The following is a 14,332-nucleotide window of genomic DNA, read 5'->3' on the forward strand; positions in this document are numbered from 1 at the left end:
CTGGGAACCCAGCGGGTCCGGCTGCGGTTCGGCCTGAGGTGGCTCCCCTCGCCCGCCCCCCTGGCCCCTGGTACCTAGCCTCCTAGAACCGCGCTCCACCTCTACCCTCATCCATTTCGCTCTCCTACTCCCGCGCTAGTGTCCCCGCACCCGCGTCTCTCTGCTCCTGGCGCCCGCAGGTCTCCCCTCCCGCCGCAAACCCCACGACCTCCAGCAGCCGCCCCCGCGGCCCGTGCTGCCCGGCGCCTCCCGCCGCCTCCCGCCTCAGCCCCGTCGGCCTTCCCGCTCGGCCCCCGTGGTCCGCCGGCGGGCTGCCCCGCTCCCTCCTCTCCCGCCCCCTCGGAGCCCCCTCCCCCGCCCTGGCCGGCCGGCATGCAGGTGTCTATCGCGTGTACCGAGCAGAACCTTCGCAGCCGGAGCAGCGAGGACCGTCTGTGCGGGCCCCGGCCGGGCCCCGGGGGCGGTAATGGCGGGCCGGTCGGCGGGGGGCACGGGAACCCTCCGGGGGGAGGAGGGTCGGGCCCCAAGGCCCGAGCCGCACTGGTCCCTCGACCCCCAGCGACCTCTGGAGCCCTCCGAGAGAGCACCGGCCGAGGCACTGGCATGAAATACAGGTACGGGGGTGGCTGGGCAGCCTGCCCATCCGCTTCCTTTCCCGGATCCCTGAGGCTCCCAAGACCCCCCTCAAACTTGGCAAAGAAGGTCCAGATTCGCTCCTTCTTTTCCTCCCATCACTAGCACTCCCTTACTTAGTTCCTCTCTTGGTCTCTGTCGATAGCCCTGGCTACAAGAGAAGCAAGTTCACCAAGGTTGGCCGGTCCAGGCGCTGTCCCTGAGCCTCCCTCTTTGCCTCCAGGAGGGCTGGGAATGCATGGATCCCCAGGCTGCGCCCCTCTGGGATCAAGTGTCCTTGGGCCTGCGTCCTGGGGAGATGAGGGAAGAGAAAGACTTCTCACTCTAGCCTGCTTGGGGTGTCTGACCCAGATACTGCCCCGACCTGCCCCAAGGGCCCCTTTTCCTGCGACCTTTCTTGGAAGGGGTGGGGGGAGGATAATGGGGCACAGGGGGAGGTTGGCCCACAGCTCTCAACTCGATGCTGAAGGACAGGGGCCAGGTGGGGCAGGTGTACTGGCATGCTACTGACTTTTATCTCAGGGAACTGCAGGTTAGGGGCTCTCAGAGCGCGCAGCAGTGGGCAAGAGAGGGACTCCTGCTAGAAGTGAGCCGAGGTCACTGACCAGACCTGGCTTTGTCACTGCGAAGAAATTGGATCCCCTCCATGGGGCAACCCTGATTAGGAAGCTGAGCTGACTGCCTGGGCAGGGGGACTCAGGAGGAGGAGGGGGTTCTCTGGGTGGGAGAGAGACTTCACAAGCCAGTAGGGCCAGAGGGTATGTCAGAGGCAAAGAGGGGAAACTGGGCTTTCCCGTTACACTCCCCACTAGGGTCTCCTGTCTGCCTTTGTGGGACTGAGGTCCATCTACCCATCTGCCTGGCCTATCCGGGGACCCTTGCCTGCCTGAGTACCTGGACTTGACTTGGTTTGCCTTTTCTGCCCTAATGTCCGCCTGATAGCACAGCGCTCTGTGTCTGAGGGTCTGTTCTATTACACATACCATAATCAGTCACCTCTTTCCAGCTCCCCCCCCCACACACACATACACATCCCTGCAATGACTCAGACACAGATAAGATCCCATCTAGAAGAAACACAGAGGGCAAACACAAACCAGACGGCATATCTTCAATGCAGTAAGAGGGAATGGAGGCATGGGACAGTGGCTCTAGAGAAACACTTATTTGTTTATGTATTCTTTCAACAATATTCCCAGGGTCTCTATCCAATCGTGTAGACCGAATGGGTCTGGTTTCCTTGGACTGAGACACCTGAGGGCTTTGCAGTCTAAGGAGAGGAGGTCGGGGCTGATATTCTGGGCCCCTAATGAAAGCTTTACCTCCTCCTGCTTCTTCCATATCCTGCAGGAACCTAGGAAAATCTGGTCTTCGTGTATCCTGTCTTGGCCTGGGTGAGTTAGAGAGAATAGGAATTAAAGGGGGCATTCTTTCATGGCCTACTTCCTGCGGTTCTCATGTGCCCTGCTTCTCCCCTGCAGGTACCTGGGTCACATTTGGTTCTCAGATCTCTGATGAGGTATAAATGATGGGACCTAGGAGCAGGGTGAAGGGGTGTGAGGGAACCAGAGAAGGGGAAATGAACTTGACTTAGATAGGGGTTTGGTAACAATGGTGGGGAAAGGGGAGAGAATGTGGAGACCAGGGTCCGGGTGTGATGGGGTGGAGTACAGCGTGTGAGGTAACTGAGAGGCCAGCGGTTGACCTGAACTCCTTCTCTCACCTCCCTAGACAGCAGAGGATGTGCTGACGGTAGCCTATGAGCATGGTGTAAACCTGTTTGACACCTCCGAAGTGTATGCTGCAGGAAAGTAAGGATGGGGGCGAAGAAGCTAAATTATATCTAAAAGACTGAGAGGACATCAGGGTTTGTTTCCCCCCCTGAGTAACCCTGGGAATTCTGAGAACACTGCAGTTTCACCCTTTCAGCAGATGGGCCCCCAGGGCATTGTGGGAGTTGTAGTCCCAACATCAGTCCCTCTTGAGCTGAGAGGGCAATGAGTACCCTGTGCAGTCAAAATAAAACAATATCAGCAAATATATCCTGGGCACCAGCTATGTGCAGCTACCTGAGGATTTCAAAGCTGAATTTCCAAACATACAGCCCCACATCACATACCCATGGCTTCACACTGGGAGTAGCCAAAACCCAGGATGATCTGCTCTTCCCTCCTATCTGTCTGACAAGCTTGACTGCTAATCTTCAAGACTTAGCTCCAATTTCAGCTTCAAAAAACCTTCACCCAACCCCCAAAGTTGGTCACTACCCTTCTGAGCTTCCAAAACACATTGCACTGCTCTTTAACACAGTTCATTTCTGGCTCATATTTGCTGCTTAACTGTGAGACTCCCTCCATGGGACATGTCTTGCTCTTCCCATGTCATCCCACATTCCTACACAGAGCCTGGCACCAGGCAGGCACTGTTTGTAGAATCAGTCAACATGCCCTCAGAAAAAAGTCTCAAGTGGTTAGACAAACAGAAAAGGCAGGGAGATATGAAAGACTAGACAACAGTAAAGTATTCTAGTAATAGTCCACTGTAACAACCAAGGACTTGTCACAAAGTAGCTCATAATTGTTAGCCAGTAAGAGGCTGACAAAAAGGACTGACCTTAGACTGTGGCAATCAGAGAACATCTTAGGCATGAGGCAGACTCTAAGCTAAGCTTTGGAGCATGGGTGGAATTTGCAGAAGCTCAAAGATGGGAGAAGGCAACCCAGAGGGTTGGATCTAGAAAACACAGTGTCTTCTACAGTGTGTCCCTCTCCCCTTGTCCTATTCTATCCCTTCAGGACCCAGAACAGGCCATGGTACATAATAGTTACACAATAGATAGAAATTTGTTGGATGAATGAAAACTCTGATTACACCCCTAGTTCCAAGAGCCCCTCTTATTTAGTCCAGGATGGGGCTAAGAGCCCAATGAGCTCTTGCTTTATTCTCTTCAAGAGAGGAAATTAGTTGAAAGGACAGGTGGGGAGTGATGAAAGGAAGTGGTGCATCCTGGAGGAGCCAGCGCCTCTGCATTGTCTCTTCCAGGGCTGAAAGAACCCTGGGCAACATCCTCAAGAGCAAAGGTTGGAGGTGAGACTGTGTTTTAGGGGATCACTGGGTACATGATCATCCAAAAGTCCTTTTCTTGCTGGTTCTCCCATTTTCTTTTTTTCCCAGGAGATCAAGCTATGTCATCACCACCAAGATTTTTTGGGGAGGACAGTAAGTGGTCACCTCACTCCGATTGGGGAGGAAAACCTACAAAGACTGTGGGAGAGTGTGTGGGATGGGAGTGGGGGTGGCTTCCCATGTATCAGTCACTCCAGGTCTGCGTCCTGTGAGACCCCATGCAATCTCAGGTGCTTATGACTCCAGGCCTGCCCTGGTACACACATCACCTTGAATGATCTTTCCCTACAGGGCAGAAACTGAGCGAGGATTGAGCCGCAAACACATCATTGAGGGTAAGCATCAGAAGCTGGGAACCAGAAGTGCTTCACTGAAAAGGCTAGGGTTAAAACCCAAAGGAGTTGGGAGCATTCCCTGTGGCTCTGGATTGGAGGTTTTGAATAAGGCAGCTGGGATTTGGCTGCCATGTCAAGTGGGTAAGGTCTGAAGTTGAAGGAAATGGGCTGAGGTCTGTGGTACTTACCTTCCTCTCCCCGCCCCCTCCCCACACCCAGGCTTGCGAGGATCCCTGGAAAGGCTACAGCTGGGATATGTGGACATTGTCTTCGCCAATCGCTCAGACCCCAACAGTCCCATGGAAGGTAAAAGCAGCACCCCCAACCCTGAGAGTCCTTCAAAACTGAGCACTTTCTCCAAACCCTAGACAGGAAGCCAGCCCCTGCTTAGGAGGCCTCCCAAACTCCAGAGGGGAGGTTCAGTTCCCAGGACAGAACTGAGACTCCAGAAATGCCTGGGGTCTTGGCAGGGCAAGGAGACAGGTCTGCAGATCTGGAGTGCTGGATCCCAGGGGTCTGACAGTGAGGGTCTCCCTCTCCCATGTGCCTAGAGATTGTGCGAGCCATGACCTACGTCATCAACCAGGGCCTGGCCCTATACTGGGGGACATCCCGATGGGGGGCAGCAGAGATCATGGTGAGTGTGCCATCTCCCACCTGCTGCTCCACAACCGTTCCCATTTTCATACAGCCACTCCAATCTCCACTCCACTGGGTGTTAGTGGGTGGGGGAATGGAGGGAGTGCTCTGAGGCCCATCTCTTGTCTACCCCAACCCAGGAGGCCTACTCCATGGCCAGACAGTTCAATCTGATTCCTCCGGTGTGTGAACAAGCAGAGCATCACCTGTTTCAGAGGGAGAAGGTGGAGACACAGCTGCCAGAGCTCTACCACAAGATTGGTTTGCAACCCCCTTAGTCTTATCTTTCCCTGGGCCTCACCTGTGGCCTAGATCATTTTGCCCACACCCAATCCTCTTCTTAGGTGTTGGTTCAGTCACCTGGTCCCCTCTGGCCTGTGGCCTCATTACTAGCAAGTATGATGGGCGAGTTCCAGATACCTGCAGGGCTACCATCAAGGTGAGATCTGGGAGCTCAGGACAGCACCAATGGGCTTTCTGGGTTGGGGGTGTGTGGTGTGTGTGTGTGTTTGTGTCAGAGACAGAGGATCTTTTGCTTACTTTCCTTGGCCTCGTGTGTGTGTGTGTGTGTGTGTGTGTCAGAGACAGAGAGAGGATCTTTTGCTTACTTTCCTTGGCCTCCAGGGCTACCAGTGGCTCAAGGACAAAATGCAGAGTGAGGATGGCAAGAAGCAACAAGCCAAAGTCATGGACCTTCTCCCCATCGCTCACCAGCTGGGATGCACCGTGGCCCAGCTTGCTATTGGTGAGACACCGCCAGGACTATCTCCTCCTGAGACACTCCCAAACCTGTCCTAAGACGAGGACCCTCTTGCTCAGAAACACCCCTAGAGTCTGTGCTCACTCTTCCCCATCAGTTCTCTTTTCTTCCTGTCTGGCCCCAGCGTGGTGTCTCCGCAGTGAGGGTGTCAGCTCGGTCTTGCTGGGAGTGTCAAGCGCAGAACAGCTGATAGAACACCTCGGCGCTCTGCAGGTGAGCTGGGGACTCAGAGGCAGAGCCCCTGTCTGCCCCCTTCCCCAGAAGCCAGTGCCTCGCAGTCCAGGCTGGAATGGCCCTTTGAGGCCACCCACCACAAGGTCATCACTTTGCAGGTGAGCTCCCAAGACAGCAGGAGCGCCGCTGCGACGCTCTCGCTGGGGCTTGGCGCCGCCGTGCTGCTTCCTCCAGTCCTCGAAGCCCACATCCCGCCCTCTCCTCCACACCATTCTCCTCCAGGTGCTGAGCCAGCTGACCCCGCAGACGGTGCTGGAGATAGACGGGCTCCTGGGGAATAAATCGCATTCCAAGAAATAGTCCGTCGGGGCGCAGGGACCCAAACCCGGGGCCGCTGCACCCCCTTGAGGACCGCTTCCCCGCAGCCGCCTCTCTCCCGCTCCGGACCCTTCCACGCAGCGGCCAGAGCCAGGGTAGCCCCGCCCACCAACGAGTCCCGGCTTCTAGTAGCGATGCGCATGAACAAAGCCATATCCTTCCGCAGTGGGGCTGAGAGAAAGTAGTCCATCCTCCCGCTATTGCGTCCTCTTAGGCCTTCTTGCTAATCCCGGGCATGAGCTAATGGGCCATCCCTTCTCTGCCACGTGGTCTTTCTCCCTTCTCTCTTTCCGCCTACCCCCGAGGCTCAGGAAAAAAAGGCAGGTCCAGGAAATATGCAGAGTACCTCAAAAGTTCAAAAGGGGACCTTGAAAGGTCAGCAAGGGGGTAGTAATCTAAGAAGACCTGAGCTGTGATGTCCCCTAGGGGCATGGGACATGGGCCGTCTACGTGATTTGGTACAAAGGCAGCCAGGCTGGTCCTGGCAGGAAGTAAATGGTCTTTGGGAAACCAGGACCCTGCCTCCCAGCCAGAAGGTGGAGAAGGGCTTAAAATTAGCACTAGTGGAATACTCGGTCCTTGAGGGCAGGGGTGGGGAATGCACTGACCAAGGTAGAGGGAGATTTGATGGCCTTAGAAGTGGAGCGTGGCCTGGCAAAAATAGCCCAGTTGGCACTCAGAAAACAAAGCTGGGCCATGCCTTGCAGGGCAGAGGCATGGGGCTGTCACAAAAAGGGCTTGGGATAGTCTTTCAAGCCCTGAACAGGGCTTCCTGCCTGGCAGTGGAGGATTCCCATCTTCCTCCCGGCAATAATACTAAAGCAATAACGATGGCCCCTCTTCTGTAAGACTTCCCAGGGAACTGTAAATAAAATCTCATCTTGAACCTCCAGTGTCTGGGGAAGCGGATGTGGCTCAAGTGAACCTCAGTGTCTGAAATTGCTGGGAGTTGGGAGGTTACAGTCTCAGTCTGCGCTCACGGCCTCCAGCCCCTTGCCGACAGAAAGCTCCCCGGGCTGGCTTTCTCTCCATTGCTCACCCAGAACCGTGTGCCTACTTGCTGCCCTCAGCAAAGCCCCAGACTCCCCATACCCAGCTCCAGTTTCCTTTTTTCCTCCAGTGCCTGCATTCTTCAGAACCCAGACTTCGGGGTTCACAGTTTTGTAGCTCTTCTATGAAAGACCCAGCTGTCTGACACCCTTGCCCTTGCTTTCCCCCGCCTCCCCCCCCCCCCCCCCCAAGCTATATTAGTCATACTCCTTGCCTTTCTTGTGCTTTTCATTCCCCTCTCAACAGAGGCCTACACATATGCCAAGGAACTATCTGGGTGGTTTTCTTGTGACTGAGTAGGAGGAGCTATTCTGAGGTTGGGAGCTTTGGGATTTGGTGAAGAAGAGGTAAAGTGAAGACGCGTGTATGGTTGACGTGATTCAGGGAAAGGAAAAAGTTGTAATTTTTAAAGAAAAATAGCAAACATGAAAGATTAGGTGTGAGGGTGGCAGAAAAGCAGAATCAAGTGGGGCTCTTTCAGACATGGCCCCTCATTTTTCCCTAAAGTATTCTGATTGCCCTGGGGCAGAAAGTGGGTGGAGTAAGTTACAGCCTTTACAACAAAAATGAGTTTACTTACAAAAATTACAGTAATTATAAATAGCATAAATTGAGACAATTTCTCCTCTTCCAGAAACATAATAGCCTTCACTGTGAAATGAAGATTTTTGTTATTCTGAAATATGTCACATATTCAGTGATCCACTGCTTTTATAAAACGCTTTTCTAAATTCCAGGAGGCCTATGAGTAATATACATGGGTTGTTTCTCTTAAATCTTATTTCCAGAACTACTAAAGTTACAGCCTTTAAAGATCACCAGGCAGGGAGTGGATGTGGCTCAAGCATTGAGGCTGAGCACCCACCTCCCACATGGGAGGTGCCGAGTTTAGTTGCTGGTGCCTCCAGAAAAAGCAAACAAGCAAAACTAACAAAAAAACTAACTCAGGGAAGCTCATGTGGCTCAGGGTGAGTGCTGGCTTCCCATAGAGGAGGTCCTGGGTTCAATCCCCACCCTCGGTACCTCAAAAAAAAAAAAAAAAAAAGTTATAGGGAAGTGGATGTGGCTCAAGCAATTGGGCTTCCACCTACCACGTGGGATGTTTAGGGTTCAGTACCTGGTGCCTCCTAGAGAAGGTGAGTGAGCTGGGACAGCAGGCTGATGTGGTGAGCTGCCACAGCAAGATGATATAATAAAAGAGACACAAAGAGGAAAGACAATGAGAGACAGAACAGGGAGCTGGGTGGCTCAGGTGACTGAGTGCCTCTTCCACATGGGAGGTCCTGCACTTGGTTCCCAGTTCCTCCTGGGGAGAGGACAAGCAGATACAGAGAGCAGACAGCAACTGCAAACAACGAGGGGAAGGGGTGAAAAATAAATAAATCTTAAAAAAAAAATCACCAGAATGAGCTTCTTTGCTTTCCTTTAAGAGAAAACTCAGCAGCATGCCATTTACCGGATTAGCAACAACGGGATCAACTAATGAATACTTACATCCATCCCTACCTACTCCCGGGAAGACAGTGTAGGAAACAAAAGAAGCAAAATGTATGACTAAACTATGATTAGTTATCCTGTAACAAACATACAAGGATTTATAAATTCAAAATAGTATTCTCCTTAGTTACCTTGGAGAATGACACACTAAATTTAATGATGTCTCCCCCACTGCTCAAAGCATTTTTAAAACTCCTCTTAGAATTACCTTCAGGGGCAGTTCAGAAACTTGTTAAAAATTAAAAAAAATTTAAAACCCTTTATTGTCACACCTCATTTGTATATACAACCTTACCATATTTATCACTCATTAATTTTACAAGAATTTATTTACTGAGCCATTCTATGGGTTGGGCCCTAGGCGAGGCATGAAGATACAGTGGTGAACAAAACCTGACTTGGCTTTGGAGCTCTCAAATTTGGAGCAATCAAATAAGCACCCAAATACAAATGTCAGTTGTCCAAAGTCCAGAGGAAGGCATGTGGCGCTACCAGAGTCTGTGATGGATGCTGGACATGAAGAGGCTGACTGAGAGCCTCACCTTACTAAGGTGAAAGCAAGAGGGTGAGGGGGCTAGCCTGTGCAAGGTGGTAGAGGGGAGAGCCCAAGGCAGAAGTCTCCAAGCCAGGCTGTCTAAAGGGGAATGGAAGCAGAATATGAGACATGGGTGAGTTCAGAATATACAGGGCCTGGCAGGACACTGGACAATATTCTCTTTATCCTGGGAACAATAGGAAGCCCTTTATATCAGTTAACTATTGCTATACAATAAATCATCCCAAAACTGAGAGGCTTAAAACAATTACTTTTCTTTTTTATGATGCTGTGGGTTGGGCTCGGAGGTTCATCTGCTGTTTTCATCTGGACTCACCCATGTGGCTGCATTCAGCTGGAAGGTGTGCTGAGCTGGAAAATCAAGAGGGTCTCACTCACACGTCTGGCAGTTAGCACTGGCTATTGGTTGGGGTTCCTGGTTCTTCTCCATTGGCCTCATCCTCAAGTAGGCTAAACCTCCCTTTACCTGGTGGTCTCAGGGCCGCATTCTAAGGGGAAAAAGGCAGAATCTGCAAGGCCTTGCTGAAGGACTAGGCCTCAGAACTCACACAGCATCACTTCTGCCACCTTCTCTTGGTCAAAGCAGTCATGAGACCACTCAGATTCAAGGGATAGGGAAATAGACTCCAGTTCTTGATGGGAGAAGTACAATGTCACATTGCAAAGGAATTAAAAGGTTTAAATGACAGTATTGGAAGGGGTGTGTGTAGGACATTATATGGGTTTGAGGTTTGGAAGGATCACTGTCAGCAGTGTGGGGAGAACCTGTCTGCAGATAGACTGGTTAGGAGGCCCCCAATGGGGTCTAAGAGAGAGATAATGGCAGTCTGGACTAGGAATGTGTGTTGGAGGTGGGGAGGAGTAGGTAGATTAGAGAGACATTTAGGATGCAAAATGAACTGGGCTTGGTGATGAGTTGCTAAAGGAAGGTGAGGGTGATGGCAGTGTCAAGGATGACCCCTAGGTTTCTTAAGTTGGACAAAGGAAAGGGTAGGACACACTGGAAGAGATGCTGGTTTGCAAACGGGCATCGTTAGTTTGGTTTCTTGGAGACAAATGATTTAGGCCTGCAGCATAGGTGGGTCTTGCCTGTCAAACGCTTGGGAGTAATTATGTAATCAAATCTTCCTTAAAAGATGAAGGTTTATCATTAATTAAAGATATTAAAAGATGTGAGAAAAAAAAAAAAAAAGATGTGAGGAGATCTCTGAACACCATTCCAAACCGTGCAAAAAATGTTTTGAATTATGACAGCATCACCGGAACAAGTAGCTTCTGTCTCTGGCCACAGAGACAGTGCAACTCTGAAGTGCTGAAATGTTTGCTTAAAAATAATCATTCTCTATCAGGAGCAGAGGTAGCTCAGTGGTTGGGCACTGGCTTCCCATGTACGAGGTCCTGAGTTCAATCCCCAGATAGCCTAAAAAAAATAATCAAGGAGGTATTCCTCCTTACAAACGATGACCCTCTACGTTCTAATGATTTAACTGAAAACAACAACAAAAAACAAGTTCTATATTGTCTGTTATATAGCCAGTGAATGTAGTGGGTGAGGAGAACACCGTCATGTATTGACTAAGGGAGATGGGTGTTGAAAATGCTGGACACTGGGAAGTTAAAATGAATGCAACACAACATAGGCAGGGGGCAGAGAAGAATCATAATTACAGTTAATACTTACATGTTGTTTACTGCATGTCAGGCTTTGGCCTAAGCACCTTAATACATAAACTCATTCAATCCTCAGTACTATTATCCACATTTTATAAAGTAGGAAACCAGGGTTCAGGGAAATGATGTGACTTGCTCTAAATTTCACAATTTAAGTGGGTCGGGATTTGAACTCAAGCCAGCTGTCAGTCTGAACCTTGGAGAAGAGAACCTGGACTACAGGTCCAGGAGAGGAGGGTGGGAAGGCTGCTGGGTCTGGGTGTGACACCCTGAGGGAATGTGGGTTGTGACTGCCATGTCCTATTTACCTGTGGGGGAAGTCAGACCCCTGAGTCACACTTCATGCTGAGCCACTGTGCTGGAGCCATCATCGTGTGTGGGTGTCTAGATCTGGCTACTCTGGAAGGAAAGGATTCCCAACATTCCTAAGGCCGTGGTCCTGGAATCCAGATGCCTCCTTAGGCTGAGATGTCAGGTGGAGGCTGAGCAGTTTGGGGAGAATGGAATTTGGGAAACCAGTCTTACAGGAACGCAGGGAGGTCGCGTATAATCGGAGTTGAAGGCAGAATGAGAGCTCCTGCCTGGCAGAAGGTGTTCAAACTATCAGCAACCCACTAAATAGGAGGCGGGCAGAATGGGCAGTGCCACCGGTTTAGGAAATCTGTTTGGGAAGGGTTGTGAAAGAGTGTGAGCAACTCAATGAACAGGCTCGGGGGGCTTTAGACACAGACGTGTGCCGGTGGCTAAGGCACAGGAAGGTACCTGGGGAATTCCCATACGGTATAACTAAGGGGTGCTGCGAGTGCTGGGGGTGAAGGGAGATATGGAGTGGAGAATGGGGGGTGTGCCCCCACGGCCCCAGCTCTGGCATCACTGGGGCCTCCTCCCACGCCTCGCCATCGCTGGCATTCCGGCCTCGCGCCTCCTCTGCCCCCACACGTGCCGCCGCAGGGAGCGGCCTGACCGCAGCGTGACATCCTGAAGGGGCGGGGTCCAGCCCATAAAAGGGGCGAGAGGCCGCGGCGCCGGCCTACAGGGAAGGCCTAACTCGTACCGTCCACGGAACCTGCCGCGCTAGCGACGCCCTCGAGTCGGCGGCGGGCACGATGCAGCTCCTGGTGCGGGTGCCCTCTCTTCCCGAGCGGAGCGAGCTGGACTGCGGCATCTGCTACCGGCCCTTCAACCTCCGGGACCGCGCGCCCCGCCGCCTGCCCGGGACGGCGCGCGCCCGCTGCGGCCACACGCTCTGCACCGCGTGCCTGCGCGAGCTGGCGGCGCGCCGCGACGGGAGCGGGGCGGCCGCGCGCGTGGTGCGCCTGCGCCGCGTCGTCACGTGCCCCTTCTGCCGCGCGCCCACCCCACTCCCGCGCGGTGGGGTCACGGAGATCTCCCTCGACGCGGACGCGTGGTCTCGATTGGAGGAAAAGGCGCGGGCCAAGGGCGGGCAAGAGGAGGCGGGAAGCCCGGCGAAGGAAGGCGGCGATGCCGACCGAGAGGCCGACGGCGAGGAGGACGGGAGCGACGTGGGGGCGGAGCCCAGGAGCGCGGGGTGGCGCGCGCTGCGGCGGCTCTGGGCCCAGGTCCTGGCGCCCGCGCGCCGCTGGCGGCGCCCGCTGCCCATCAACGGTGAGGGGCCGCCCGGGGAGGGAGAGGGAGCACTGAGGGTCGCGGGGTTCGGTGGCATTCTCCTGCTGCCACTAACACGTCTTCTTTCCCCCAGTGCTGTACTGTCCAGAGATCACGGACATTGCTCACATGACGCGCTGCACTCTGTAGGCGAGTAACTGGCCGAGTAACCGGGAAGCTACGACCGAAGGAAGGTGGGAACTGCAGCCTCGAGGCGCGCTTAGTACAGGGGGGCTTATGTCAAGACTTCCCTCTCCCAGAGCCCGGCATAGGCACTCGAAGAGGGAGTTGAGCCGAGGGCGGGAGGGAAGGCCCTGGGAGGTGTTGGTACTGAGCTGGGGAGGCTCCTAGACTAACTCGCCCCCATCTACAGACTGTGCCAGCTTTACGTTTTCAGGATGGAGTGGCCCAGGGCTGATAGAAACAAAGCCTACGATGCTGTGGGAAGAAGAAAGACAATTTCCTTTGCTGTGACGTTGGCTTTTGTCCAGGGCAGCCCTGGTGTGTGGGAGCAACAGGTCCCATTTTAGCAGTCCTCTGCGAATGGTTTGAAAAGATGGAACGGGAGAGGAGGCTAATTTTCGTGTCATTTTAATCTCACTTGCCAGGCACGTAAGGGGAGCTGAGAAAAATAAACCTTTTTTTTTTGTTTACAGTGCTGGTATGCGTACTCCCCACTCCTGGCACTATGTTCCTATAATTACCGAGATGCCTCCCTGCCAGAAGATTAGGAGCTTTCATTTCAGAAGCACATGTTAGCCTGTCAGGGCAGGTATCAGAAAGGTCCACCGGGCATTCATATGAGGCACCTGATTAGGACCTATCAAGGATAGAAGGGAGAGCCATTTGGTATAATTATCAAATTTGAAACTTTTGATGTTACCTATGTTATCTTTAAAGTCACAGGGAAACACTGACACTACTGAAAAAAATGCTCATCATACGATTTTAAACTTGTGTTCCATGGTTGGACATCACCTATTGTATGCCATGAATTCTATTTTAAGATCCTGTAAATATCTTCTGATATTAGTCAATCAAGGGCCAGCAGCTTTGCCATCACTGGAAATGTGTAATCTCAGGATCCCACTCCACACTTTCTGAATCAGAATCTGCATTTTAATAAGAATCCTGGTAATTCCTGTGCATGTGAAAATTTCAGAAGCATTGGCCTAGGTCCTAGGCCCTCTGGGATATTGCCATCTGTGGGCAGGATATTTAAAACACATCTGGTGTAATTGGTATTCACTATTTCATTGGAAGTTTTAAGGTGACATCTCTTGCTGAGGAAATCTTCAGTTAATTCTTTGTGCATAACTAATTTATTGCATTGTATTTTTCTGAGTTAAAAACACAAACTTATTAAATGAGTCTCCGTCTTTGTAATCATTTCAGCAATTTCCTGTTATTAAGTCTCAGCCTACCTAACACCTATTTTCAGAGGTCTTTCTCCACATTCAGCCTATTTTAGTCTCTTCCACCTCCTCTACTGTCATGCCTTGTTTTAATTTCACTGATCATATTTGCTGACATGTTTCATGGGCATTCCCACTAGGGTGGCAGCACCATGGGAGTAATGACAGTCTGACTTGTATCTCCAGTGCCAACAGCTGTGTTAACCTATAGTATGTACTCAATAAATGTTTGTTGAATTATTTTTTAAATTTATTCATATAATAGCCTCAAAACCTAAACTAAGTGACTGGCCCCTCCTCAACCTCTAAGAGGCTCTGGTGGTGAACAATGCATATCAAAGAAGAGTCTAGCAGTACAAATAATTTTTGGCAAGCTATGCAGATCTGACCACCAACTCCTCTAAAAAAGAAAAAGAAAAAAAAAGGTGTGCGCCTCAGTCCTGGTTTATATTGGAATGAACCTGTGGAGCTG

General features: G+C 51.8%; 2 protein-coding genes across 3 annotated transcripts; both read left to right on the plus strand.

Annotated features, from left to right (window-relative positions):
- The first annotated feature begins 272 nt into the window (after window positions 1–272).
- On the plus strand, window positions 273–6,931 carry KCNAB3 (potassium voltage-gated channel subfamily A regulatory beta subunit 3). Of its 2 annotated transcripts, none has more exons than XM_004458115.4 (14): window positions 273–614; window positions 1,984–2,027; window positions 2,115–2,152; window positions 2,365–2,444; window positions 3,676–3,720; window positions 3,808–3,852; window positions 4,051–4,094; window positions 4,314–4,400; window positions 4,646–4,731; window positions 4,874–4,994; window positions 5,078–5,172; window positions 5,358–5,478; window positions 5,618–5,706; window positions 5,826–6,931. In XM_004458115.4, exons 1-14 carry the CDS (start codon window positions 373–375, stop codon window positions 6,006–6,008), a joined length of 1,320 nt encoding a protein of 439 aa, XP_004458172.1. In that variant the 5' UTR covers window positions 273–372; the 3' UTR covers window positions 6,009–6,931. The 2 variants fall into 2 exon arrangements, with proteins under 2 accessions (XP_004458172.1, XP_004458173.1); XM_004458116.4 differs by having other exon boundaries at window positions 5,950–6,931.
- Window positions 6,932–7,650: 719 nt separating this feature from the next.
- Window positions 7,651–13,215, plus strand: RNF227 (ring finger protein 227). Its single transcript, XM_058283572.2, has 3 exons — window positions 7,651–12,445; window positions 12,540–12,639; window positions 13,102–13,215. The coding sequence occupies exons 1-2, from the start codon at window positions 11,926–11,928 to the stop codon at window positions 12,593–12,595; spliced, it is 576 nt and encodes a 191-aa protein (XP_058139555.1). The 5' UTR covers window positions 7,651–11,925; the 3' UTR covers window positions 12,596–12,639; window positions 13,102–13,215.
- Window positions 13,216–14,332: the final 1,117 nt, after the last annotated feature.

This window comes from Dasypus novemcinctus, chromosome 21, assembly GCF_030445035.2.
Source record: "Dasypus novemcinctus isolate mDasNov1 chromosome 21, mDasNov1.1.hap2, whole genome shotgun sequence".
Taxonomy (NCBI): domain Eukaryota; kingdom Metazoa; phylum Chordata; class Mammalia; order Cingulata; family Dasypodidae; genus Dasypus; species Dasypus novemcinctus.